This window comes from Trifolium pratense, linkage group LG2, assembly GCF_020283565.1.
Source record: "Trifolium pratense cultivar HEN17-A07 linkage group LG2, ARS_RC_1.1, whole genome shotgun sequence".
In the NCBI taxonomy this organism is placed as follows: Eukaryota; Viridiplantae; Streptophyta; class Magnoliopsida; order Fabales; family Fabaceae; genus Trifolium; species Trifolium pratense.
This window is the reverse complement of record NC_060060.1, coordinates 14,170,846-14,196,927: the sequence shown is the minus strand read 5'-3', so window position 1 is coordinate 14,196,927 and position 26,082 is coordinate 14,170,846. Positions and strand designations below refer to the sequence as shown.

Here is a 26,082-nt window from a genome sequence, read left to right as displayed (position 1 = left end):
TTAATATAATATTTTTTAGGAAAATGCTAAATAGTGCTCCTGGGGTAAGGAAGCTAAGAATAGTAAAAGTGTTTTGAAACTTGTGTAGTCAACTTTTTAAAAGTGTAAAAAGTAATATTTTCAAAGCAAAAATTTCTATTTTTGGTTCCTTACCCCTGGGGCACTAGTTAGCATGACCTTTTTTTTTGTTTTCACCACCAGTATCCGGCCCACTAGACCGTCTAATCTGGTTCGAGGGTCAGTTCTGATATCAAGTGGTTTCAGCCCCTCCCGATCTGTGATGCTCCCTACCAAGTTTAGTACCAATCACCACCACGAGACCAACTAACGATTGGTGGACCCCAATAGTCTTGCAAAATTACTGACTTTTTAAAACTCCATGCCGGCGGCTTCAATCAAAATCACACGTGCTCTTAGAACATACGTTAACATTTGCCTAACAAAAATAATTTATTTTCTTATAGAAATAAAATACACCTCATAAATAAATACTACTCTCCTTACCAAAAAAAAATACTAACTCTCATAAACGAGTTAACAACTACTTAACCGACATACGTGTTTGCAAATTTCGGTTTGAATCAAACCGCCATTATTCACAGCTTCCGAAACAGAGAAACACATTTCTGCGAGTGAGTGATAAAACGAACTATTCTCCGATTAAACGTCGACGTTTAATCACAAACCCTAGAATCCCTCATCGCGATCCTGGCAGCGAAGTTTGATGGCGACTATAAGGCCATTACCTGAGTCAGTTCGCAGTTCAATTCGTTCCGGCATTTCCTTGTTCGACTTCACAAGAATCGTTGAGGAACTTGTTTTCAATAGCCTCGACGCTCACGCTACAAAGGTATGTATATTCCCTATCTCCTCCTACTGTAATCGTAGCCAGTTATAGAGTGAGAGAGAACTGAGAAGTGAAAATTGATTTAGCTATGCCATTAATTATGTGTTGTTGTTGTTTTAGGTATCAGTGTTTGTGAATATTGGGGGTTGCTACTTAAAAGTAGTTGATGATGGTAATTCTTTTACAAATGTATATTTTTATACGGAATGAATAATGCTAGCAACACACTCTTTTCAACACATTGCGTTATTAGGTTGAAATTTATGAGTTTTTCGCTAAATTTGTATGGAGTCTACATGATTTAGTGTAATCCATTTGAATTTCAACAAATAGAAGTGTGTTGGGAAGAGTGTGTCAGAGAATATGTTGTTAGCATTCGTCTATTTGTATTTGCATGCTCAATTTGTTGCTAAGTTTAGGTTTTCGTATATTATTATGGTTTCGATGAATGGGTTTGTGTTGTTGTAGGAGGTGGAATTACTCGAGATGGACTGGAATTGGTGGGAGAAAGATATGGTGTGTGTACTTCTTCATTTTTGGTTCTTTATCCTCTACATTGTAGGCTTGTTGCTAGTTGAATATGTGATCATTTTGATGTGCCTACATGTTCCTTTGCTTGTTGGTTGTTTTCTGAATGCAGCAGTCTCAGACGGTTTTTTTTTTTTTTGCCTTAAAAAATGTTTGGTGGAAGATATGTGTTGATTAAAGACATTTATATTGGTTTTGAAGATTTTTCTACTTACTCATGGGCCATAGTTACTAGATAAAGTTCTATTTATGTGGTAAGCTAGATGACTAAGCAAGTTTTTTGAAACTTTATTTTCCACGGTGGAGTAATATGTCGGTCTTGAAACTATGCCTACCAGCCAGTGATTGCTTACCATATGAGGGATGGCTTGCTACTGTGTTTCCAAACACACGCCAAGTGACATTGCGTATCCGCTATCGTTTGATCAACTTTCTTTTGTGGTTATATGTGATATGATTTAATATTTAATTGCTTTAACTGCTTTTTCAAATTGTCATATATTCTTCTGTTCTTCATGGTCAGTGTTATATAAGTGTATGTGCATCAGCATAATTTACTGTCCCTGGACCCTAATATTAGTTAGTAAAGGTAACCAGGTGGATACGGTCTGTTGCTATGTGTAAAACTTGACATATAAAATACAATGAATGGGTTTCTATTATGAGTTTTTCTTTCATGAATTAATTTTCCTTTCTGCCGTTGATAATATTTTGTATTCATATCTGTCAAAGCAGCAACATCAAAATTTCTTAATTTGGCTGACCTAAATACCACAAGTGAAAACTTTGGTTTTCGTGGTGAAGCTTTAGCTTCCATTTCCGAAGTCTCTTTGTTGGAAATAGTGACAAGAGCTTATGGAAGGCCAAATGGATATAAGAAAGTATTGAAGGTAGGGTAAATTTCCAATGTTTTATTTCTAGTAGACTAATCATCATATAGCTGCTATTAATGCAAGGTATGATATTTTGTTTTATTGACTGCAGGGGTGTAAGTGTTTGTATCTTGGTATTGATGATGATAGAAAGGAAGTAGGCACAACAGGTAATAAATTTGATTAACCTGACAGTGTGTAGTTTTTGTTTGTTTGTATTTGCATAGTTTTTGTTTGTTTATATGAGTAAGGATGGCACCAATTAATGCATAAATGACATTTATTTTTCCTAAATTTACAAAGGAAGTGGGCACAACAGGTGATAAATTTGATTAACCTGACAGCCGCATAGGTTTTGATTGTTTGTATGAGTAAGGATGACATCAGTTAATGCATAAATGACATTTATTTTCCTAAAATTACATGTTGTTGCATGAGATTTAGGTAGTGTTTGATAGATAGATTAGAATAGGGGCATAGTATAATATATGGAGTCTACTGTATATTTGGAGCATATTCGGGGAATAGAATAGAGTATAATGTAAGAGAAGTGGTGCGTTCTGGTTCCACTTAAAGGGTGGAAGAGTTCTGTTTTGTTCTCACGCCAAATGCTACTTTAGAGCCATGGAAATCCTAAATTCCTAATCTCCTCTTTTAATCTTTCGACTTCCAATTTGACCTAATTAGGATATCAAAATCGTTATTCTGTGTTTTGTGGCTCTTTCATTTAGAATCTCATTAGTTTATGCTTTTGGCCTTTTAACTTTCACGTTATTGATTACTAGATTAGATAATTTTTTGTTTTTCTTCCTCCCTCAATTGATAATCAATCTTTACGTTGGCTTTCAGTAATATTATTTGCTCTCATAATCTCTCTTCCACACCAAGCAATCCGCAATACATGTTCCATACTCATTGCATTTATGTGACTAGAAAATCCTTTCTTGATGATGACTACTTTTATCTGGTTTATTTACTTAATGCAATTAATTAATTGCTTATTATGGCCTTTTGTCTTTCAGTCATTGTCTGTGAAATATTTTACAACCAACCAGTTCGGAAGAAACACATTCAATCCAGGTTGCTTTTCTCTTGTCCACCATACAAGTGATATGTTTTCTGAAGTCATAATTATTTTGTATGGAAACTGTCTCTTTTTCAAAATTTGGGATTGACTGATGAATTCCGTCTCTGAATTGGAAGCCCCAATAAGGTACTTCAATCAATCAAGAAATGTGTAATGCGGCTTGCACTTGTATGCCCAAATATTTCCTTCAAAGTTGTTGATATTGAAAGGTATCTTCTCTGCAAAACTTAGAGTTGTATCTTTTTGTTGTTGTTTTGTAACACTTTTTATACCCTACATGTAGAGAGGATGAGCTTTTCTGCTCACATTCTGCTGCTTCTCCACTGTCACTTGTAACCACTGGCTTTGGGGTGGAGGTCACAAACTCTCTTCATGAATTAGAAGTTGAAAATGATATCATAAAGCTTACTGGATACATATCAGGTCCTTGCAATACCCTGGATATGAAGGTGATTCATATTTCTAATACAAAAAAGTCAATCATCTATATCATTGTAACTTGTGGGTTGATTCTTCTGTCTCATCCCCTAACTTTTGGTGTGTTTCTATATTTGCTTTGCAGGCCTTACAGTATCTCTGTATCCATGTGACAATAAAAGTTTATATATTGTAATTGTAATAATAGTACAAAGTGGATGCGTTGAGGTTTGAAAAATAATCAAATGTCATAAACATTTGTTTGTTGTCTTTAACGTGTTTAGATATCAACTCACAATTCGTTTGCAAGGGTCCTATTCACAAGCTTTTAAATCAATTGGCTATTGGGTTTGAGCATCATAACTCGTGGAGTGCCGATAATGAATGCCAAAACAGAAAGAGAGGAAGATCTCAACCATGTCCGGCATATATATTGAATTTAAGGTGCCCTCGCTCTTTATATGTTTTGAGCTTTGAGCCATCAAAAACTTATGTTGAATTCAAGGTAATCTCCTAGTTTCTCACTTAACAGCTCCTATACTATCTTATTATTAATTAGTAATTTTGAGTTCATGCCGTATGTTTACTTAATGTCCGTAAAGGATTTTTGTATGGTACACAACTAGTTATGAGAACATGGAAGGGAAGCGCAAAAGATTTTCTCGTAGCTATAAGTGCCAATGGTCAACTTTGAGTCCTCATCTTGATTCCTTTTATGCATGAGAAAGTATTGTGGTACATATTTTTTGTGGATTATATTACCTTGCCTTAGTGGGAAAATCGTGAGAAGAAATGACTGAGATGGTGTCAAGTCACGGAAACACATGATTTCTTTCTAAGAAGAAATAAAAGTATAAAACAAAGTATATGGAATACATGTAGATGACCTCATTTACTGAGAAAATGTTTGGATCTTGGTGTTCTAGTTTCGTTTCTAGCTTATATAATACTTCATGTAATCTGGGTGGTGTAAATAAACTCCAACAAGGAATAGTTAGCTAAGATTTGAAGCTTCTTCCGCATGCTATAGTTTCAGTATGAGTTATTTAATCATAGCCTGCTTCCTACACAAATTTGATTGTTTACTTTTTCCCTGCCTTCTAAGGATTGGTCTCCGATACTAAACTTCATCGAAAAAGTCATCAAACAGTTCTGGAAGGGAAGCATAGCTTGTGGTACATACCCTCTCACTGCATCTTATATATGTCAATTGCTGGTTTTTATGCTTTTATTAATCTCTAAGATGTTTGAAGGAGATTCCTCCAATAAAGCCACTTCTATGGTTCAAGAAGATCGACTGGAGAAAGTAGATTTAGATGTCAACAACATTTCAGCGGAAACAGGTAAAATTTCTAATTTGGTGATCAAGTAATTTCCTTCCTTTACACTAATTATGTCTGATACATTCTGATCAAGCAACATACTTATTGTAGGAATATATTAGTAGAACAATAATTGCATAAATGCTACGTAGGCTACAGTAGATCATGTTGGTTTGGTTTCTCTTTTAACATTTGAAGATTGTTGTCAAATATCTTCGATGCAGATATATCAAAATTTGGAAACCAAAATCGTAAAGATTGTTTAAACCCCTTCTTTTCCACTTCAGACAAGCTAACTGAAGATGACAATCATCAATGCAACAGGGAGGATGTTAGAACCACTGTTGGTTACTTACATCAAAGGACTGAGATGTTCAAAGAGAAACAAAATAAGGGAGGGTTTCACTGTCGGACTGTTTATTCTGGCAATTTACTGGATGTTTCATTCGCCAAAAGCATGCCCACCACTATGAAAAAGAATAACAACTTTTTGACATATGATAAAGATTTACTGCAAGGAGGTTACTTTTTGGATGCTATGTGTCCTGCTGTAGAAAGTTTCTATGATAATATACCTTTTTATGCAACAAGTTCTTCACATGGAAGAAAATTAAATAAAGTAGATGCTAGTGTGATCTGTGAACCACTTGAAGGTGATTTTCTTTATGATTCCTATGGGTTTGGTTATGATGTAGAGATTGGTGGGAATTTTCAAAAGCCTTTTCTAAAGAGCTGCTCTAAACAAAAAGGAAGTTATAAGAAGACTTCGCTCATAAATGATGAACTTGAACTCCAAACTTATAGCTTTTGGAGCAAGCAAAATATAGGGGAGGATTGTTTCAGTGGTAGTAAGGATTTCTATACCCGTCCCCGCGTAGAAGTTTCAAAAAAATTAAAGATGTCTGAAGATTCTGATTTTCTCGCAAAGGCATGGCCTGAAGAAAATCGTCTCCCTCCAGATTCATGGTATTCAGCAACAGAAATAGGTTACTCTGGTTCTAATGATCGATTATCAAACTCTGAATGGGATCCTGTCTATCAAGATCCCTCATCTCGAGCTACTGCATTGGATGTTAATCATACCAATGATATTAATGATCTAAGAGAAGAATCTAGATGCTATAAAAGGATTCATCATACACCAATTTTTGATGAAGAAAATGAGATCAACTTCAATTACGATCTTGGAGGAGCATCTAGATACAGTACAAGGATCCATCGCACACATATTTTTGACGAGGCAGAAAACGGGAACAACTTCAGTTATGATATGTCAAGGAATGCTAACCGACATCCCTACACCTCAAGTTTTGCAAATAGTGGATATAGTTTTGATGGTGCTGTTGATTGTAATGAAATAATCAACAGATTGGTTAACGTGCCTGATTTCGGTGATACACATTTCACAGAAAGGTCGGATATTTTAAATGAGGAGCCAGACTGGCTATTTCCTGAGTCATGTGTTGGAAACTGTAAGAGACCCAACATTATCAAAGGCGAAAAGGATCGTTATAGCCATCCAACTTTGGATAAGACTCGTGTAAGATCTAAAAGAAGCTTCTCAGCCCCTCCATTTCATAGAAGTAAAAGGAGGTTTTTCTCTTTAAATCAGCCTCCCAAAATGGTAGCTAAAAGACCTACCGGTCAAGCATCCCACCATGCTTCCAATCTTCTAGGTTTTTCATTTTCTTACTTTGCTTTCACACCTTTTTCTCCCTTTTTTTAATGTAACAACATATTCAATAAATGCTTTTGAATCTGCAGAAGCTAGTGATTTTAAATACTCTCAACATCCTCCTGGTGCTCTTAACCCCAACAATGAAGATCTATTGGAAGATCTCAAGTATAGTATTATTATCTTATTGACCCTTACTTAAGCTGCTTAAATGTTGGGAATAGTTTCTCACTGACCCTTCGTGGTTTTTCCCTGATCATAGAACGAATGTGAAACGGAGTTCGGAGGTTTTGGGGGCTACACAGGTTAATGACATTGCTGAGATTGATGGGTTTGAAATTTCCAGAGTTCAAAAGAATGACCCAGTCGGGGGTGAGTTTAATGTGTTAGCAAACTTTAGTCTCATAAGTCTTGTCCAACAATATCAGCTCATTTGAAATAGTTTTGCACAGAACCATGTCAAATATTGCCCAGCCTTGAAAAATTAGGAGTGAGTTGAAAGGGATTGATGTCTTATCTCTAGATATCATCTTGAGCAACTATTTACTTCTAAAATAAAAAGTTTCTTTACAATTAATTTCTTTATGCTGTGTAAAACTGGGTATTTCTCTTTGTTTTGAAATCTGCCATAAGCAAAGACCAAGAATTGTGGAAGTCTTGCATTTTCTGTTATCTTCTGTGCTGAAGAAGTTTATGGTTGATCTAATTGGATTGTGCATGTAATTTATTTTTTCACATTTATATGATTAATAAATGAACGCTTATAAACATTTGTCTTAGCATTCGCCTAATAATTTGCTGTCAAACCATATTATCTTGTATTTCAGAATTGACATCTAGGGAAATGCAAGATTCCATAGATTATGGGGCCAAATGGAGGAGCTTCTCACCTAAACCTCCAGTAATGTTGTCAATCTTTTAGAGACATATTACATTACGTAGGAGACATTCATTAGTATGTAGGAGATTTTGTGATCTGACTAGGATTACAATCTTTGTGCAGAAGAATGATAAACCAATTGATATTCAAAGTCAAAACAATAATATACTTGACATCTCTTCTGGATTCTTGCATCTTGCTGGAAATTCACTAATACCTGAAACTATCAGTAAGAAATGCCTCGAGGATGCCAAAGTTCTCCATCAGGTGGATAAGAAATTCATTCCAATCGTGGCTGGCAGAACCCTTGCTGTAATTGATCAGGTCTGTTGTTGAACATCATTGCATTATGGTTGAATTTCTCTCCTAGTTGACATGCGTAGGATTTAAGGATATGCTACAAGGACATAGCATAATGGATATTTACAAGTTAATTATCTGAATGACCCATGCAGCTAAGCCCTCCTAGTTAGTCTTTTTGTTGCATCTGTCTATTACAATTCAACTTGCACTGTGACTCAAAGCGTAGCCCACAATTTATTTTATCCACCCTGATACACACCCGCATCATCTTTCTTCAAACACCCCTTGCCTCTACCATATAGACCCATTGGGTTGCATCTTCCTCACCTCCTGAACTTCCCAGTATGGCTTAGATCATTACGTTAAGAACCTTCAGAAACGTCTGCTAAGTGCTTACACACACATACAAGTGTATTCTCCTGACCAGTGAGAACTGAGAATCCCCCTTCAGAAAAGTTGGCTGTGTTAACATTGTGATAGTAGTTTTTATTTTTTCACAGCATGCTGGAGACGAAAGAATCAGACTGGAAGACTTACGTCAAAAGGTAAACTGTTCATGTTTAATACGGCATACATATTTCTCCAGTATGACTCACCAAACTAGTTGAATATTTAGGTATTATCTGGAGAAGCAAAAGCAATAACCTATCTAGATGCTGAACAGGAGCTGGTATGCATCAAATTATATGCAATTATGCATTACAGGGTTGAATGTAAATGTCAAGTGTGACATGTTTTTCGAGTCTTCAATTTCTTAAACTGTTAGAAATATGCTTCATGCAGGTGCTACCAGAGATTGGTTATCAACTACTTCATAGTTACAGTGAACAGATTAAAGATTGGGGATGGATCTGTAACATTCACACTCAAAATTCTGAAACCTTTAGAAGGTATATCTCACTGGCTGTCTTACGGAGTTTGAAATAGTCATAAGATAATCAATGTTTCAGTATAGCTGAGTCTTTGGTTATCTCTGGAACAAATCAAGATTCTGTGATTTCCATAACTTAATCATTCATGGGATGCATCTCAAAATCTTATAAGAAACTACTTATGAAACTATTACTCGGGCTCAAATTAAATAATAGAAAAACTGATGCTAAAGTCATTCACTTTGTTATTCTGGCTTCTTTGATTGTTTTGATTATCTTTGCAGGAATTTGGATGTTCTCAACAGACAACAAATGACCATCACTCTTGTTGCAGTCAGCACTCTATCTTTTTACCCGCCTTCAGTTTTTTTATTTGCATGAATAAAGATATTAATCTAAAAAAACCAATTATGTGTTAATTATTGACAACTTTCTTTTAAATATATACGTGAAATACTTTTTCTTTTCATACTGATGTTAATTATTTACTTGTAGGTACCGTATATTTTAGGTGTCAATTTAAACGATGTTGATCTTTTAGAGTTTCTTCAGCAGGTTACAAAAATCCTGATTAAACCCTTCTTCGTACCTTCAAGTTATCATTGTTTAATAATTGGGCATTTTTAACTAACATCTTCAGCTAGCTGATACTGATGGATCATCAACAATGCCACCCTCCGTTGTACGACTCCTAAATTCGAAAGCATGCAGAGGTATGTGCCTAATCTTACTAGCTACAACCACTTACAAAGCCTTGCTCTTACATGTAAGCGTAGATCATTTTTTCAACTATAAATGCTTTTCTCTGAAGGTGCAATTATGTTTGGGGATTCCTTGCTACCATCAGAATGTTCCCTTCTAGTTGAAGAGCTAAGGCATACATCACTCTGTTTCCAGGTAAGATAAATAAATGTTTTTCATGTTTGTGCATTTCGGAAGGCAGTTTTCATGACAAATAGATCGATTCACTGTGCAGTGTGCTCATGGGAGACCAACCACTGTTCCTCTAGTCAACTTGGAGGCACTGCATAATCAAATTGCCAAGCTTGGACTGATGAATGAGAGCTCAAGTAACAAGTGGCATGGATTACAAAGACATAAAGTGTCTATTGAGCGTGCAGTACAGCGTTTAAGTTCTGGTACAACGAGTTGAGACTTTAGAAAAAACTAAAGTTGTGTTACTTACGACCAGTGGTGGAGAGATCGGTTTGACAGAAAAATAATGATCCATTGCCAAATCATTCTTTTTGACCTGAGTGTACAGCAACATTGCCAGAGTTAGAAATAATGAAATACTTACATGATATTAATGTAATGCCATTTCATAAAGTTTTGTCATAATAAATAATAATGGATCGAACTAGAATGCAGATACACAATCAGTCAATGATAAATATACAATTTTGTTTGGTGCTTAGTATTAGTATAGCACAAACACAAATATGTAAACATCACTGTATAGCACAACTGATTTCAGAGGTGATTATGAGCATAACTGCAAAAGGTCCATCTATTATTTGTGTCATTCCTAGTTGGTAGATACACTTAATTATATTATGGACATGATTAAGATATATTACATATGCTTATAAAAAAGATGCTGTATATTATTATACATTTAGTATCAACATTTGGTTGAGGAAAAAGAGTATAAACATTTGGTAGGAATAATATTCATCCATAGGAAATACAAAATACAATAAAATTGAAAATGATATAGATAATGGCGTGAGAAGTAGTTGCTCTGATGTGGCTAGTTTGTTTCATGGTGAGATTGGTCTTTAAACATGTCTCTTCATAATTTGTCGTATGGTCAAACATTAGACCTGCTCCTACATCATCATAGACATAAAGCCAAACTATCACCCCAAATGGTGAATAACAGAAACACTTTAGTAAAGATAGATGAGAAGCAACATATCTTACATGGAAAGAGAAATGTCATGAAATTAACTACTACTACTGCAACCTACTCTCTAAACCAAAGGGAGGTTTTTGACCATAAAGTATTTTAACCTAATTTTGGAGTATAAATAGAATGACGATTTCAGAGGCCAAGGGAGGTTAAAAAATTGGAGAGGCAACAGAAATGTAGAGAGATTGAGTGCAACCATGCATGAACCAAGAAGCCACTGCATGCTCACATTATTCCAATCCTATTTTCCAAATTCTAACATCAATCTCCTTCACTAATATCCATCAAACTCACCAAATCTATATAATACTTCAAATATCACTATATATCCTTACGTAGTATTTTCTATGTCAAAAAACTAGCATTCATCATCTTCATCCATCTAATAACAATAACCATGGTTTCACCATTGAGAATAACCAATAACACCAACATAAAAGCAGTAGCAAGAAGAAGACGAGGGGTGTCCATTCCCGATGCCGTTTCACCGGACCACCGTTGTCACTTCCGGTCTTTTCTTTCGGTCCAAAACCCTTTATATATGTCTCTCCGTGTGAGGTAGTAGCCGCTGCCCCACTACTTCTGTTTGTCTTTCTTTCTTAATAATGATTTTTTTTAGGTTCGATCTTTGCTTTGTTTTATTCATTTGCTATTTTAATGAGCAAATGGCTAATGAGCTTTCTAAGATGCGAATTGTTCCATAGAATCGAATTCGATTTCTGGTGGGTATAACATTTTTTCTATCCAATAACTACGTAGCTTTGAATTTTTCATCAAACGGGGACTTAGGTGGGAGAAGTAGACCACTCTTGTCTAGCACAATAATTTTTAAAGAGTTTTTTAAAAGTTTTTCTTATTTTAATAAACTTTGGTGGCGACTTCATTTTTTTTCCGTGCAACATCTCAAATTTTAGTAGATCACTCTTGCGGTTTTTCTTAGCGCACACCGCAAGAGAAACCATAAACATCCTTACGTAAACCAATATTTTTAAGACAATAATGTGTTTTACGTCGGCCTCTAGACATCTACTTCAGAACCAAGAAAACTCTTCTTTGAGATTCTACAAATTTACAATTGGAATTTTCAAATCTTCAAAGTAAATGAGGACACAAATTGATCATGAGACATAATAATGAAGATATCTTGTGATCATTTGTGTCTTTATTTTCCTTGAAACGTCAAATGTTCTGGTTGTCAATTTATGGAATCTCAAAAGGTGTGCTCTAAGTGGGTTCATCATCTTGTTATGAATCAGGTACCGAGATAGCTCACATTAATTATTGTCTAAAGAATACTGACGAGACATTTTTCTATGGGCACAAGCCCAAATTGATTTTATTTGGGCACACATATATAAATCTAAAAAAATAAAAGAAAATTAATCAAGTCACATCAATCATAATTAATTCATTCTCTTTAATTTTTTGCTTCTTTATGTGAGTGTGTCTAACACTAATTATTTATACTTATGTCTATACAAGTATTTCTCGAATATTGACATAGGTTTATGTTAAGTGCTGAAAAACAATTATTTTACTTATACATTTTAAGCTCTTATTAACTTATTTTATAAGTCATTTGAAGTAAAACTCCCAACTATTTATAAATATTAGTTTTTATTAGCAAATTAGTATTTTAACTATTTTTACCTAATTTCTAATCACTTTTGTATGTTCATATGAGATCAATAATAAATATCAATTTTACTTATAAATGATTTTACCTATTAACTCAATTTTATAGTTGATATATCTCCTAATTTATAATAGATATTATATATTATTTATTAGTTTTATAGTATTGAATTTATATATTTCAAATTTTTAAAAAGAATAAAGTAAGAGATATATCAACTATAAAATTGATTCTTGTTTTCCTAACAAGAAAACAAAAAACAAGTTTAAGGCATGAAATATCTCCTACTTTCTTCTTTTCAAAAATCTGAGATATATAAATTCAATATTATCTGGGCTTCGGCCCTCTTTCTCTACCAAAAAAAAAAAAATCAATATTATCAACTATAAAATTGAGTTAATAAGTGTCTTTAATTTAAATCATTTATAAGTAAAATTGACACTTATTATTAATCTCATAAAAACATACAAAAGTTATTAGAAATATTTGAAAATAGTTAAAATAATTTGCTAATAAAAATTAATATTTATAAATAGTTGAGATTTTTACTTCAAATGGCTTATAAAATAAGTTAATAAGAGCTTAAAATGTATAGGTAAAATAATTATTTTACGGCACTTATCAACCCTCCCCAACTTAGAACTTTGTTTGTCCTCAAACAAAAGTCCTAACAAAAATTTCAAACTAGCCTAAATACCACAAAGTGCATAATCTTATTACAAAGTTTGTGATCAATTCCAATGTTATCTTCAAGCTTGCAGAGAAATGCAAATTCAAAATTAATTTCAACAATCATCAATGAATCAGAGCATGAAGATAAAACTTTTGCTTATTCAAAGTAGGATTTCAAAACCATGTTCAAATCAACAGTTAATTAATCAGAATCATAATCATAATCCTCATTGATTTCACTCAAACAGATCTCAATTTAGACAATGCATACACAACAAATCAATTTTGAAATACATCTCAACAATATCACAGAATATGCAATCAGTCATGGATCACTAAGGCCTTCGTAAGGGTTGTAATGTGGTTGGGCTACAAAAAAATCTTTGTTTTTCTTTGAATTCAAAAGGTCTTCCATATAAGAGAGCATCTATTAGTCATGTATAAGATTTACACTTCAACACACTCTTTTTCTTTCCACATATACCACTTTTGGTGATTCTTGTTTTTGACACTTTCTTATTCTTTTCTTTTCAAACACATTTTCTTTGATTTACAACTAAGTGTCAACTGAATTTCAATCTTTTTTCTTTTTATTTTCATTTTCAATGACCATTTTCAACTACTTTTATCAATTGATTTTCCAATTTCAATTCAACCTCCTTCTCCCCAACTTGAATAAAACCCTATATATACATAGATGCTCTCCTATCCTAAGACAATAGGATATGAAATTTGTTTTTCTTTTATTGGCTAAGGGTTATAATTTTAAAAAAATAAATAAAAATTTCAATTTTTCAGCTCAAAGGGGTTATCAAAAGATCGTTACCTCGCAAGGTAGGTTAAGTTTGGCCAAGTAGTTATCACTCAAAAAGAAACATGGCCTTAAATCCTTGATCCTTTCCATGACTTCGTACACATCAAGTAATAGCAAGATTCATGCAAAATCAATAAAGTTATACGCAATTGTCAACACTCGGGTTTATCTTTCACAACAGCAGGTTATTTGAATTTGTATGCATGATGTTTGAATTTGTAAGCATAATGTTCAACACAATAGTCAAACAAAAGAAGTTAGTCAATAAACACAATAGGCAACACAAAATCTGTCCAGGTACTACTGTCTGAAATTCGCTTAGCCCCAAAATTTTCTGCTTAGCGACTCTTGATAATGATGCAGCGAAAATATATTGTCCTGTTTGCACCAGTTCAGACCAACTTAATCAACTATAATGCTTTAAACTGAACAGGATTACAGGAATAAAAGGAGTCTCTCTAAATGGAGCAAAGCTGCACTCCTTAACAACAATGTTCACACTATGTGACTAGTGATGAGTAATGGCATTAAACTTCAACAAAAAGTGTAAAGATAACAGGTCACGAACACTAAGATTAACCTTAACAAGTTTAAAGAAATAAACAATGAAACAAAATAAGATGCAAAATTTGTATTACTTTATATGGATAATTTTGTCTTTTCATTTATATTAAATAATCATTTAATTTTACTAATATAATATTAAAGTTAGTTTTTTTTTTTTTTAAAGTTCTGTCAAATAGTCTAGTGACTTGAATTATATATATATATAAAGAGAGGTAGTAAACCAAAAAAATAATATAAAGAAAGGTACAAAAAAGAGGGGAGACATCAACCTTACCCTCAACGGAAATTAACAAAACTTATAAAACGGGAAACCATGTCTATTTCTAGCATAATCAACCCTGGTTTGTCGAGGGACAGAGTTCCACCAAGTGTCCTCTCTATAAATATGAGAAACAAAAAAGTCCATGAAGAAAGTAAGAAATAAACAATTAAAAGTAATACTAATAAATTGAACCTAGTTTCTAATAATATCGCAATTTAAAGAATTCATTCATTATTTTAACTATGGTGAAATTTATGAGCAATATAGATCATGAGGTAAATAATTTAATATTAATAAAAAAAGTAGGTTTATATGAAAGCCCCTATAGCTCAGTGGTAGAGCGTCAGTCTTGTAAACTGAAGGTCTGTAGTTCGATCCTGCATTGGGGCAAAATTTTTTTTTTTTTTCCTTATATTTATTTGTTTCTATTTACTATCCTAAAGTAGTATATCGTTCCTTTCTTTTGTTCTTTGTATTGATTGATTCAAACATTAGTGTAATATAGATAGATATATCTGCAATGTATGCTCTGGTGTTTGTATAATGTGGCTAAAGTTAATTAATCATCATTCGTTCATCTCTTATATAAAATTTTTATTATTATATGAGAATGATTTTGTTCTTCTTCAATGTGACAACTTTATCATATGAGAACATTCCAAATTGTGCATGTTCTTTATCAATAAGAGAACATTCATAAGAGTATAACAATTACTAAAACTAGTTTGCATAAGTTAGAAAAAAACTTAACTATAAACATCAATAAGTTTGTTGCTTTGAATAAATAACCTAATACACTTCACTCATGTACACTATGTATTACCACAACTCAATGCCCCCTATATCTAAAACACTCACACACAATGCTTTATATATACACATTCATGCAATACTGATCCATCAACAAAAACTACATCAATTAGGCTTCTATAATGCAGTTTCTGTAGTAATCAATGTATAATCCATGCTCCAATGTGTTGAACTGTTTTATTATGTAAAATGTTACTTCTCGTCGCTACTTATCAGAGCAAATCCTTTGCGAGTTCTTCAACAAGATCATTAGTTATACGGCATTCTATCTCTCTTTCCAATATATTGATCTCATCGTTGATTATTCCGGACCAAGGGATTGAACTCAAGTGTTGAGACACCAAAGTATCAAGTGAATAATGAGATATATCAGATGAAGGATACAACGAAACGCGGATATTGTCCCATACTAACTTCAATAGTTCCTTTCCTTGAGGCGGCGCTAACATTGAAGAGTTGCGTGATTTTTTCCTGAATCTAGACACTGTCAAAGATGGTCCAAGAACAACTGAAAGTGACTCATTTAACAAATCAAGTAAAATCTTGTGTTCTAGCTTATGATCCTTGATAAAATTTTCATCATTCTCCTTGATCAATTTCTTATGAGATTCTTCCACTTCTTCAAAAACAGAATTTCCAATAGGCTTTGCGTATGTGTCGCCTCTTAACAAAGGTTTATCCCAAGAACCAAAGTATAAACCAGAAGCAACAAGTAAATCTCTTATGTAAGATTCTGCTGGATCATTTAATTGCACCAATTCAGATTCAGAAGGTTCTTGTTTCATAGTGAAGTCCTCAACATCATCAGAATCAAGTTGATTCAGTTGTCTTCTTAGTTCTGTCAAATCAACAAGCAAAGAGATCTATTAGAAAGAGTTTCAAAAGATATTCAAACTGCATTGAAAAAAGATTATTTGTTGATATAATTTCCCTGAAGTAGAAAACACGATAAAAATAACATTAGCCGCATTTTCCTGAAACAAAACTATGGTGTCGTTTAAGGAATTGTATCATACCATTTAAACCAGAGCTGATGTCTCTGAAAACTTGTGGCATAACAGTATCATCTCTTGACGACAAATCAGGAGTTGATATTGGACTTATATATTCGGTTCGCCTCCAAAAGTCTTCATGAACACTGCTGCATACAGATGCAGGACTAGGAGGTACCTCGGTGTAGTTGTCCTAAACAGCATATAGCAGAAAATAAAATGATTTTTTTATACAACTATGTGCAAAAATATAAAGGCCATCATCATGGTGAAGAGTTAAGTTAATAAATAATGATGAACTCACATGTCTCTCGCTGCCGCAGTTCATAAGAACTGTCGGACCACTCGTGATATCTCTCATTGTTGGACGGTATTCATTGCCAAGTGATTCTACCATTGATTGATTCCTCTTTCCAAAAATCCTCCCTCTTAGAGCAAAACTGTATCTAAAATTGGAGACCTTTTCTTTAATATTATTAAACCTCTCTTTTTTCTGTTTTTTAACCTCAACAGACATAGTTTCAACAGCTTCAAGCTTCCTCCGAATATGAGCACCGGTTAAAATGTGTCGGTCCTCTAGAAGAAGCTTTCCAAATGATGTTCCTGATCTTGATACAGGAGCAGACAAGGATCTTATAAGGTTCCTCGGAGACCATAACTCCCTGTGGAAAAATATGTTGTTGTCTTGTTCATGCCTGAAAGATCCTGTTTGTATTTCTGTTTCTTCTTTCGATATTTCCCAATCATTCACACTTTTCAAAATATCTTCTGTCTTCTTGAGTCTAACTCTGTCATTTTCAAATGCATTTGATCTCGAGTTCGCCTTAGAATCATCATGTCTTTCACTTTTTACAACATTTGTTAGCTTCTCTGACAAGTAACTCCTTGAATCTCTACCGATAAATTCAGGGAAACTTGGTCCATTGAACTGCACTGTACCTTTGTATGATCTTGTTGATTCTGAGCCGACCGAATTTGATTCGGAATCTCTACTCACATTTTCTTTGACTTGCTTTACTATTTGACGAGCGATAAGTTTAGGATCAGATGGTTTTTTATTGTGTAGTGTCTCAATTTCACTTCCTCGGACCGCAAAACCTTTTCCGACAGTTTTTCCTTGGAGTTCACACTTCAAACGCTCTTTCACCTCCTCGAGAAAATCTTCTATACTATGTCTCCCTTGTAAAGTTCGTGATGAATCGGTCCAATTCTCTTCATGATTAAATATGCTATCAGGACCAGGCTTCAGGATAACTATTCGGGTTGGAGAAGATGTGTCTAATCTGTTATAAGATTTCAACATTAAGGAATCTTCAAAGTCTCTACTTAGAGTTCTGCTCTTTGAAGGAAAAACTTTCCTTTGCATACTTGTATTATGTGCAACTGCAACCTTTTCCTTGTTTAGATTCTCTTGAAAAATCAATCGGTTAGAAACACTTCCAATTTCAGCGAACTTTGAACATTCCTGAAACCTTGTTGCTTGATATGCTTCAAACTCTTTTTTGAATTTCTGCAGTTCTTCTTCCTGCGGATGTTCTCGTCGCTTTGGTTTTCCTAAACTCCGCCCCCATCCATCGTCATTGTCATCCTCTACGACTTTGTGAAATGAATCAAATTCAACATGGCTAGAAGAATTAAAGTTGGAACATTCCAAACTAACTGAACTTCTTTCATTTGTTCCCTTGTTTGAAAACTTCTTCCCAATATTTTCACTTATTTTTTTATCTGATGGAGCAACATATTTAGTGTCTACCGGCATCATATCTATCCCCATCAACCTTGCCACAATGCTTGGTGCATTTTGCCTGGTGCTTGATCGTGTCGATAGCTCTTCATTAATCAGCTTTTTCATAGAACCCGCGTTTGAATATTGATTATTTTCCGACCAGTCTTCTTCTACTTGATAATAGTGCTGAAAATTCACATCAGAGTACAATTCAATTCAAGAATGAAAATAGAAAAACATAATATCACAATATGGTGGTGTTTTCAGACACTTAACAAGAAATATAACGAGAATCTTACCGGTAATTCTCCTTGTGGACCGTACTTCTGAGATGTTTCTTCTTGCAGATCTAGACTATTTCTAGGAGTTTCAGAATCTGCGCGGAACAAAATGTAATTACAAAGTCATAAAATAACATACTAAAGACAATCAAGCAAAGTAGGGAAGGAAAGAGATAAAAAGGAACTGTCAAAAACTCGTGACTACAGACGAAAATAGGGGGAAAAAACCTGAATTTCAGCAAGATATTCATAAAGTTATAACAAACTAATCACTTTTTTCAATTAGATTGTTTCATCTTAGCATGAGTGAAAATTTTAATTTCTTCTTAAATATATCCCTCCGGTCTCATATATAAGCAAAGATATCTTGTATCTGGTCCATATTATGAACTAGATAAAAACAACACTTACCAACATGATGTCTCTTGTGAGCATGGACTTTCTTAGCCATCCTCCCTTGATTGAATTCAAAAAAGTGTAATAAGCCTCCCATACAGTCTACCAAAAGACTCTCATGTCATCAATTTCAGCTCCCATCTATCACTCCATTAGAATTTCGCCGCCGATTCTAACTTTTGTAAAATAATATCCCTTTGTAATTTGCACTGTACAATGCCACAAGTTATTCATGTATCAGTTAAAGAGAAGTCACTAGTCTATAACAGATGTTAAAACCCAAAATATATTTCTTGAAGTTCGATAAAAATATCGAAAAAATTCATCTGAATTGAGAAATTTAATCAATAAATTGTAAAATTCATATATGCTATGATAATAAAACTGCTACCTTAAAGCCAAATTGCATAACAATTTTATTATCTATGTGTAGAAAAATTAGCATAAAACCAACAATTAAGTATTCATGCAAATCAATCTTGAAGTATCAAATAAGCTGTTGAAGATTCATGTCAACAAGTCAACTGAAATAAAAGGGAAAACTTTGTTTTCATGTTAATTCAAAATTTAATAATCAATAATCATTTATTCCAATAACTTAAATCAGTTTCATCCTCATGAAAAGCCAATCATAGAAACCAAACATCAAATTTCTGAAGAAATGCAAGAAATTGAACACAAAACTTGAACAAAGTCATAGAACACTTGAACTTGAAAAACAATTACATTAATTGCAACAACTTTATTTATAGCTTCTTTTTGAAGATTACAAAGCACAAACTAATTCAAATTTCCCAAAGTTTTTTCAAGGTAACAAATCAGCATACCAGTAACAGATGAGAAAATTCAGAATTTTGGAAGCTTTAGCTGCAAATCAATGAAGCATTGTGATTGAGAAAATAGACATGTGGGTGTTGTTGAAAAGTAGAAAAGATTGAAACTTGGTGAAAAAATGGAAATGGGTTGGAAGAAAAAAAGTAGGAAAATTATGAAACTGCAATTGTGTGTAATAATGAAGAAGAAAGCCAAAAAAAAATGAAGACTTTATGAATAATTATAGTAATAATGAGTTAATGGTGACTAACTATGATTATGACAGAGGAAAAGGCTACGAGGTTAAGGAAGAAGGAAAACAAGACATTCAATGTTCTCTCTCTTTCTCCTCTGACTGTGTCTGTGTGTGTTGTTTTCTTTATTCTCTAATCATTCTCTTTGTAATAAATAAATAAATAAATAAATTGAGGTAATTCTTTTTTATTTTTGTATGTGTGATAATAAATTTGTGGATCTGGATTCTCTCCTTCCCCAACCCTCTCCTTCTCTCTCCTTCTCCAAATCTTGACCACTAGATTAATCTAATGGATGAAAAACAAAAAGGCATGTTATCCCAAAAACAAAAAGGAATGTTATCCCAAAAACAAAAAAGCTTGTACTTTTTACAGTAAACTGGAGTATTTCTTCTTCCTCTTCCACTTGACGGTAAACAAAATGGTTGTCATAAGAATTCATTTGGAGTGTGTATTTCTTCTTCTTAATGCAAGTTACAAACAGTTTGCATTTGAATTCAATTGGAGTGTGTATCTCCAATTCGACCAACACCAATTGGGCTAATTCCATTTTGTTTCTGCATTTATACAAACACATAAAAATAAAATAAAAATTATAAGACAAAAACAAATTAAGAAAAGGGATTAATTTGGGATAATTGAAGTGAGAAATTGATTAAGTGATACGAAGAACCTGTGTTGGAAAATCAAGTGGTTATTGAAGATGCGGTTGTTGTTGTTGAGGTTGAGGAATTGGGTGATTGTGATTATGATGAGTTGATTTGGGAGGTGGTGATGTAGAGAAAAGATTGATACTGGAGACCGCCAACAAAAATCGCCGACGACCGGCAACCCGCCGTCCATCTTCAACTTGTCGCCGAGCTGTGCATTTTTGCTGTTAGGGATTTAAATATTCATTTCTTTTTTAAATTTTATTCTCTTATAAATTTTGAACCATTTGATTGATCTAATGGACAATATTTGGAGAAGGAGAGAGAAGGAGAGAGCTGAGAGGATCCAATTCCTAAATTTGTAGCCAGTGGTGTTTATGCTGCTGAAGTGGCTGAAAATCATAGTTGCCCACATGACATGCACTACTTAATTAGCTTTGTCCTTTTTTCTTCATTAGGATAATATGATATACATATTAAGAGTATTTATTTGATAATTAATGAGAACAATTATATGCATCTAAAATAAAAGTTTGTTACAAGTTAGTTGTTGGTACATAATATGCAAATCTACTTATGTAAAATATTGGTTACAAGTTAGTTGTGAGTACACGTACAAATCTACTTTTGTGAAAATTTAGTTATAGGTTAATTCGTGGGTACCACATGCAAATTTGGTTGTTGGGTAAATACTCCCAAATCATCAAGGATATAGAGTAGGTCTCAACTTTAATTAGATGTTTTATCTAATATTTAACGTACATAAATTTGTGGATTTTAATAAATTTTTGACTTTTTTTAGGCTTTTTTCATTTGGGAAAAAAATTATTTTTTAGGAACCTAGCTAAAATGCTTGCTCGAGTTGCCTTACTCTTGGTCGGTACTGACTTTCATTATATATAACTAAAAAATCATATACAACGGTGTATATTATAATTAGTCGACCACGTAAAAAATTGTCACCGATAATGCATCAAATTATTCTTGATTAAAACAAATTTTCATCTCATGAACTTAACTCAATTGACAGGGACATTGCATTATGTAAATGGATCGGTGTTCGAACCCCGTCATTCCACTTATCTATTTTAAAGGTGAAATTTTTAGCCATTAATTAAACTACTTGAAAAAAAAAACGAATTTCCACCCACATTACAAGTTTCACTTTCTAAATTGCTGTTGTTTTCTTTGTATGTAATAAAATAAGATTGATAGGTTAAGTCTTGTGAATAAAATTGGCAACTTGTACGAATTAGGAGGAAAAAGTACGGAATTAATTGAAGAATAGAATAATAAAATTGGAAGAACAAAATTAAATGGGTAGATGCACATGATGAACAAAATTGATTTTGTTCAATTTGGAAATTGAAAGATATATAGTATGAAAAATATCTCAAACTTTTTCGATAATTTAGGTGTGACATGTTATTATGTCGGAAGATAAAGTTTACACCATGTGTGTTAATTCAAAGTTTATTTGTAGTTGGTGTTTTTTCTTACCAAATGTATGAACTAGGTTTAAATTTAAAATTTAGTGTTTTTTAAATAATTTGACATTTTAACTTTAAAATATCTTCATACTATATAAACAAAATTAAAATATTAATAATAACATTTTTATAAAGATTAGTTGTCTCCATAATTATTTGAGGCGTGTCGTACAATAAATATGTGGTTTAAACTTTGATTATTAGTTAGTCATGTTGTGAGAGATAGTCTAGCATCTTCTATTCGACTTAATTTTTATTGATAAATTAATTTAAAAAAATGTTATTCAATAAGTTTTCCAAATTGAAATTTATTTTATTGGACTAGACATGTCAAACTAAAAGTGGATAACTCTCTCCAATCATTTTGGTTTTTCATATAAAGAGTATATAATCTTCTTCACTAGATTCAATTTTTATTGGCTTATTAATTTATAAAAAATAGTAACAAATGTTCATAGAATATTATTTAAGAGATGATTTTTGCATGGAAAATAGCGTACTTATGACTTTGATAAATATACGATATATTTTTAAAACTATTTATTTTATACTTATAGGTTCTTTAATCAATATTTACGAAGAATTTGTTAGTAAGACTTTAATTTTTTATGGGTTATGCGAATAAATTTGCAAATATAAGAGTTAAACATGCAGAAATTTTATATTAAAAGTGACATTTTTAAAACTTAAAAAAATTGAATACACTATTATTTTTCATATTAAAATTTTTATATTTATTTCTTTAATAAATGTTACTAGTATCAAATCAACAATAGCATTTTAAAGGAAGGAATGATGCCGTTGTTAAACAACAGTTTATATAGTTTATAATAACTGACATGACATGCATGCTATGCTAGAATTTAATTTAATTATTGGTGTGATTAAGTTAATGCACGCAATTAACAGCTCAGAGTTGGTGGCAATAGCTTTTTGCACTGCATGCATTTGGCGATACAATATCACATTCCCTTTGCTTCCTTCTCTTTGTCCTCTTCTTCGATTCTCTCTTTACATTCACACTCACACACATGCATTCTTCTAATATTCTACACACTCGAATAAATACATTAATAATTAACTGTTTCTTTGACTTTTAGCACCCTCTTTACAATTGTAACGAACTGTACCTGTCGCTCTATTTATTTTTTTCAATTATGCCTAAAATAAAAAAAAAATCTGACAACAATCTTACTATTGCAGAAAATTTCTGCAAAGTCCTACTTTTTGAAAGAATCTTCTTGTGTTAGATAGCTATAGGGGTGGAAATTGGGCGGGTATCTATGAGTTTGGGTTAAAAGTTGTCACTCGGTCTAAATCGCAGAGTAAAATAAAAGGTTCAATCTGCCCAAAAAATGAAGAACGATTTTCACATGTTCGGGTTTGCGGTTTAAACGGGTTGTTGGACGGTTTGAAGCGGTTAGACATAAAAAAAGGTAAAATAAAAATAAAAACAATAACAAACCCAAAATTTGGAGTTTAGATCAAGAAAATATGCAACCAAAGATGAGAGATCATTAAACAAACACAAAATGAAAGTCTTATAAACCCCAAATCGACATAAAAAGTAAGAAGAAAAAATTAAAATCTCAAATAAAATTAAAAATATAACTTTTGATTTCAACGAAGTTAGACAAACAAGATGAAGATTAATCAAGTTTTGGGTTTCAAAATGTTTCATGATAGTTTCAGTCTCCGTGGGTTTGAGGTGAAGTGAGAAAGTGTGAAGAGGAGACGTGATAAGAGCTTATATTCGGCATTTTAATTTACTCATGTGGGCGGGTTTTGCGCAACGTCTGTCCAGTTCCCTCTACCCGGACTCGCCCATACCAAGACAGTCCAAACCAAATTTTCCAACCCGCGGCGCATTATAAACCGCCTAAATCTATAATTTTTGGGCGGATTTTGTTGGGTTCGAATGGGCCTCACTTTTGATCCAGACCTAGATTGCTACCCTGCCACTTCCACCATTCAAGTGGAGATGACACCACTCACACGGGACTGGATCCTCTCCCGTGAGTTATTCACTGGATGAGGTCTAGTGCCCATCCACACCCTTTATTTATTCTTTTAAAATGAATGCTACAGTAATTGAAATGAATAAATTGTGAAGATTTCACCGTAAAAAAATGTGACATGAAAGGATCTGTTCCCCCCCCCCCCCCCCCCCCCCACACTGTCACCACTGGCCACCTTTTTTTTTTTTTTTTTTTTGGGATTTTGACTTTAGGAAGGGTTTTAATGCGATGAGGATAAGATACAATATATATATATACACGACATGGATACGGCGATACGAGAAGATTTTCAAATTTAAGATACGATAAGGCCAAAATACTTCCGGATACTTATATGTATCCATGTCGTATATGTATTGTATCGTATCCAAAACCCTTCCTAAAATCATAAAATGGGAAGAAAAAAAAAAGAGGTGGGCCAATGGTGACACTGTGAGCGGCGCCATCTCCACTTGTATGGTGGAAGTGGCAGTGTAGCCATCTGACGCGCAACAAAATTCTCTAAAAATGTATGACATTGCGGAAATTTTCTGCAAAAGTAGGACATTGTTGTCAAACCAATTTATTTTAGGGATAATTGGAACCATATATGTATGACTTTTTATGGGTCTTGTTAACAAATGTTTGTGGACATTTTTAAGTATTCTATTTAAAGAAATTCTTTATTAAAAAAGTGAAACATTTCAGTTCCTAATGTTTTGATTTCACACATTCTCATTAATTTTTTATAAAAATTTATTATTTAAAATATTTAAAAAGTACCTCGAGGACATTCGTTAGCTTTATATATATTTTTTATTTGATAATAATTCCTTTGTCGAGAAATTATGTGATTTGGTTGGGTTTCAATCAATAAAGAACGTAAGGTTTTTTTTTTTAAGGAATAAAGAACGTAAGGTTAATTAGGAGAGTTTAACCGTTTAAATAAATTTTAATAATTTTAAGGAGGTAATTTTAATGATTTTGAATACACGTCAACTTGTCGAGTTGGCACGAGGGACAACCTAAAAGGGGAAACCATCATTTCGGTCTCTAAATGTGCATTTCACTGTCATTCTAGTCTCCGACTTGTATAAAAATTAAAAATACAAAATAGTCTCTGACTCTTCAATGTATTAGTCAAGTTAGTCTCTGATATTAATTTACAATGTTAACTCAAAAAAAAAAAAAGCGACGTGTCAATTTTTTTATATTCTTATATTATTAAAAAAATCAGAAAAAACTCATCAAGAGATAGCAAATTATTATTCTTGGAGGATTCTTTGATTGAACATACATTCTCATCTTCAAATTTGATGAAGATGAAAAAGATAATTTTGAGACGACTAAAATTGAAATTTAAACTACCACTTATCCTATCTTAGCAAAATAACTTAACATATTAACATTCTCATTTGTGATGATTTACTCTAAGTTAGTTTTTTTTTACTAGAATATTGTCTAACAGGTGAATCCAATACATATTTTATTGGGATATGTATCAATACACCATTGAGGTAGATAATTCTTATAGAATCACAAATAGTATTTAATATAAAAAAATTAACAAAATGAGAGGATAAAAAATGGTTTCGAAATGAGGATGTTGGTGGTAACTTAGGCTCATTAACCAGTTAGTAATAGGCGTTTGGATTTACTGCCGTAAAGCAGCAACGCATACATTGTTTTGTTTCTAAATTGTCCGATATTCCAATTTATTTTAACGGCCGAGATCAATTTAATTAGAAAAATACAATTTTTAATCTAAACCGTTCGATTTAAAATAAATAAACGAGATTAAAAACTGCGTTAAACTATGTGCAATGTTTACCGTACCAAATTTAGGTCCCCCGGTTAGTATATAAAATAAGATGTGCAAATACTGATTTCTACTAGTTTGTTAAATACTGATTTCTTGTTATCGGTAGTATTGATTGCTTGTCAAATATAGTGACCCTCCAATCTAAATAATAAAAATTAGTCTTGCAATATTATTTTCTATGA

The 26,082-nt window shown here is 32.9% G+C and overlaps 2 protein-coding genes and 1 non-coding gene across 5 annotated transcripts; 2 read left to right on the top strand and 1 right to left on the bottom strand.

The window, feature by feature from the left end:
- Positions 1-529: 529 nt before the first annotated feature.
- On the top strand, positions 530-10,316 carry LOC123907414 (DNA mismatch repair protein MLH3). 3 transcript variants are annotated; one of them, XM_045957683.1, is made up of 25 exons: positions 530-850; positions 968-1,019; positions 1,316-1,363; positions 2,111-2,265; positions 2,360-2,417; positions 3,270-3,327; positions 3,451-3,543; positions 3,618-3,783; positions 3,897-3,912; positions 4,036-4,256; positions 4,857-4,926; positions 5,008-5,094; positions 5,298-6,749; positions 6,838-6,916; positions 7,011-7,120; positions 7,576-7,649; positions 7,752-7,952; positions 8,432-8,476; positions 8,548-8,601; positions 8,715-8,821; positions 9,088-9,136; positions 9,299-9,358; positions 9,444-9,516; positions 9,615-9,700; positions 9,780-10,316. In XM_045957683.1, exons 1-25 carry the CDS (start codon positions 725-727, stop codon positions 9,954-9,956), a joined length of 3,717 nt encoding a protein of 1,238 aa, XP_045813639.1. In that variant the 5' UTR covers positions 530-724; the 3' UTR covers positions 9,957-10,316. The 3 variants fall into 3 exon arrangements, with proteins under 3 accessions (XP_045813639.1, XP_045813640.1, XP_045813638.1); XM_045957684.1 differs by having other exon boundaries at positions 5,005-5,094; positions 7,755-7,952; XM_045957682.1 differs by having other exon boundaries at positions 5,005-5,094.
- A 4,671-nt stretch (positions 10,317-14,987) lies between these two features.
- On the top strand, positions 14,988-15,059 carry TRNAT-UGU. Its single transcript has one exon. It is a non-coding gene; the product is annotated as a tRNA-Thr (tRNA).
- A 321-nt stretch (positions 15,060-15,380) lies between these two features.
- Positions 15,381-20,799, bottom strand: LOC123907413. Its single transcript, XM_045957681.1, has 7 exons — positions 20,615-20,799; positions 19,702-20,498; positions 18,890-19,083; positions 18,497-18,573; positions 16,776-18,383; positions 16,496-16,664; positions 15,381-16,317 (listed from the first exon to the last, which is right to left on the bottom strand). The coding sequence occupies exons 3-7, from the start codon at positions 18,969-18,971 to the stop codon at positions 15,692-15,694; spliced, it is 2,562 nt and encodes an 853-aa protein (XP_045813637.1). The 5' UTR covers positions 18,972-19,083; positions 19,702-20,498; positions 20,615-20,799; the 3' UTR covers positions 15,381-15,691.
- Positions 20,800-26,082: the final 5,283 nt, after the last annotated feature.

What these genes read in the sequence shown, in the direction of transcription:
- LOC123907414 (XM_045957682.1), top strand. Translation starts at nt 725, where the DNA reads ATGGCGACTATAAGGCCATTACCTGAGTCAGTTCGCAGTTCAATTCGT. An exon ending in CAACATTTCAGCGGAAACAG is followed by an intron (nt 5,095 to 5,297) that starts GTAAAATTTCTA and finishes TCTTCGATGCAG; the next exon opens with ATATATCAAAATTTGGAAAC. An exon ending in CCCTTGCTGTAATTGATCAG is followed by an intron (nt 7,953 to 8,431) that starts GTCTGTTGTTGA and finishes ATTTTTTCACAG; the next exon opens with CATGCTGGAGACGAAAGAAT.
- LOC123907413 (XM_045957681.1), bottom strand. Translation starts at nt 18,971, where the DNA reads ATGGGAGGCTTATTACACTTTTTTGAATTCAATCAAGGGAGGATGGCT. An exon ending in TCACAAGAGACATCATGTTG is followed by an intron (nt 18,574 to 18,889) that starts GTAAGTGTTGTT and finishes TGTTCCGCGCAG; the next exon opens with ATTCTGAAACTCCTAGAAAT. An exon ending in ACTGCGGCAGCGAGAGACAT is followed by an intron (nt 16,665 to 16,775) that starts GTGAGTTCATCA and finishes TATGCTGTTTAG; the next exon opens with GACAACTACACCGAGGTACC.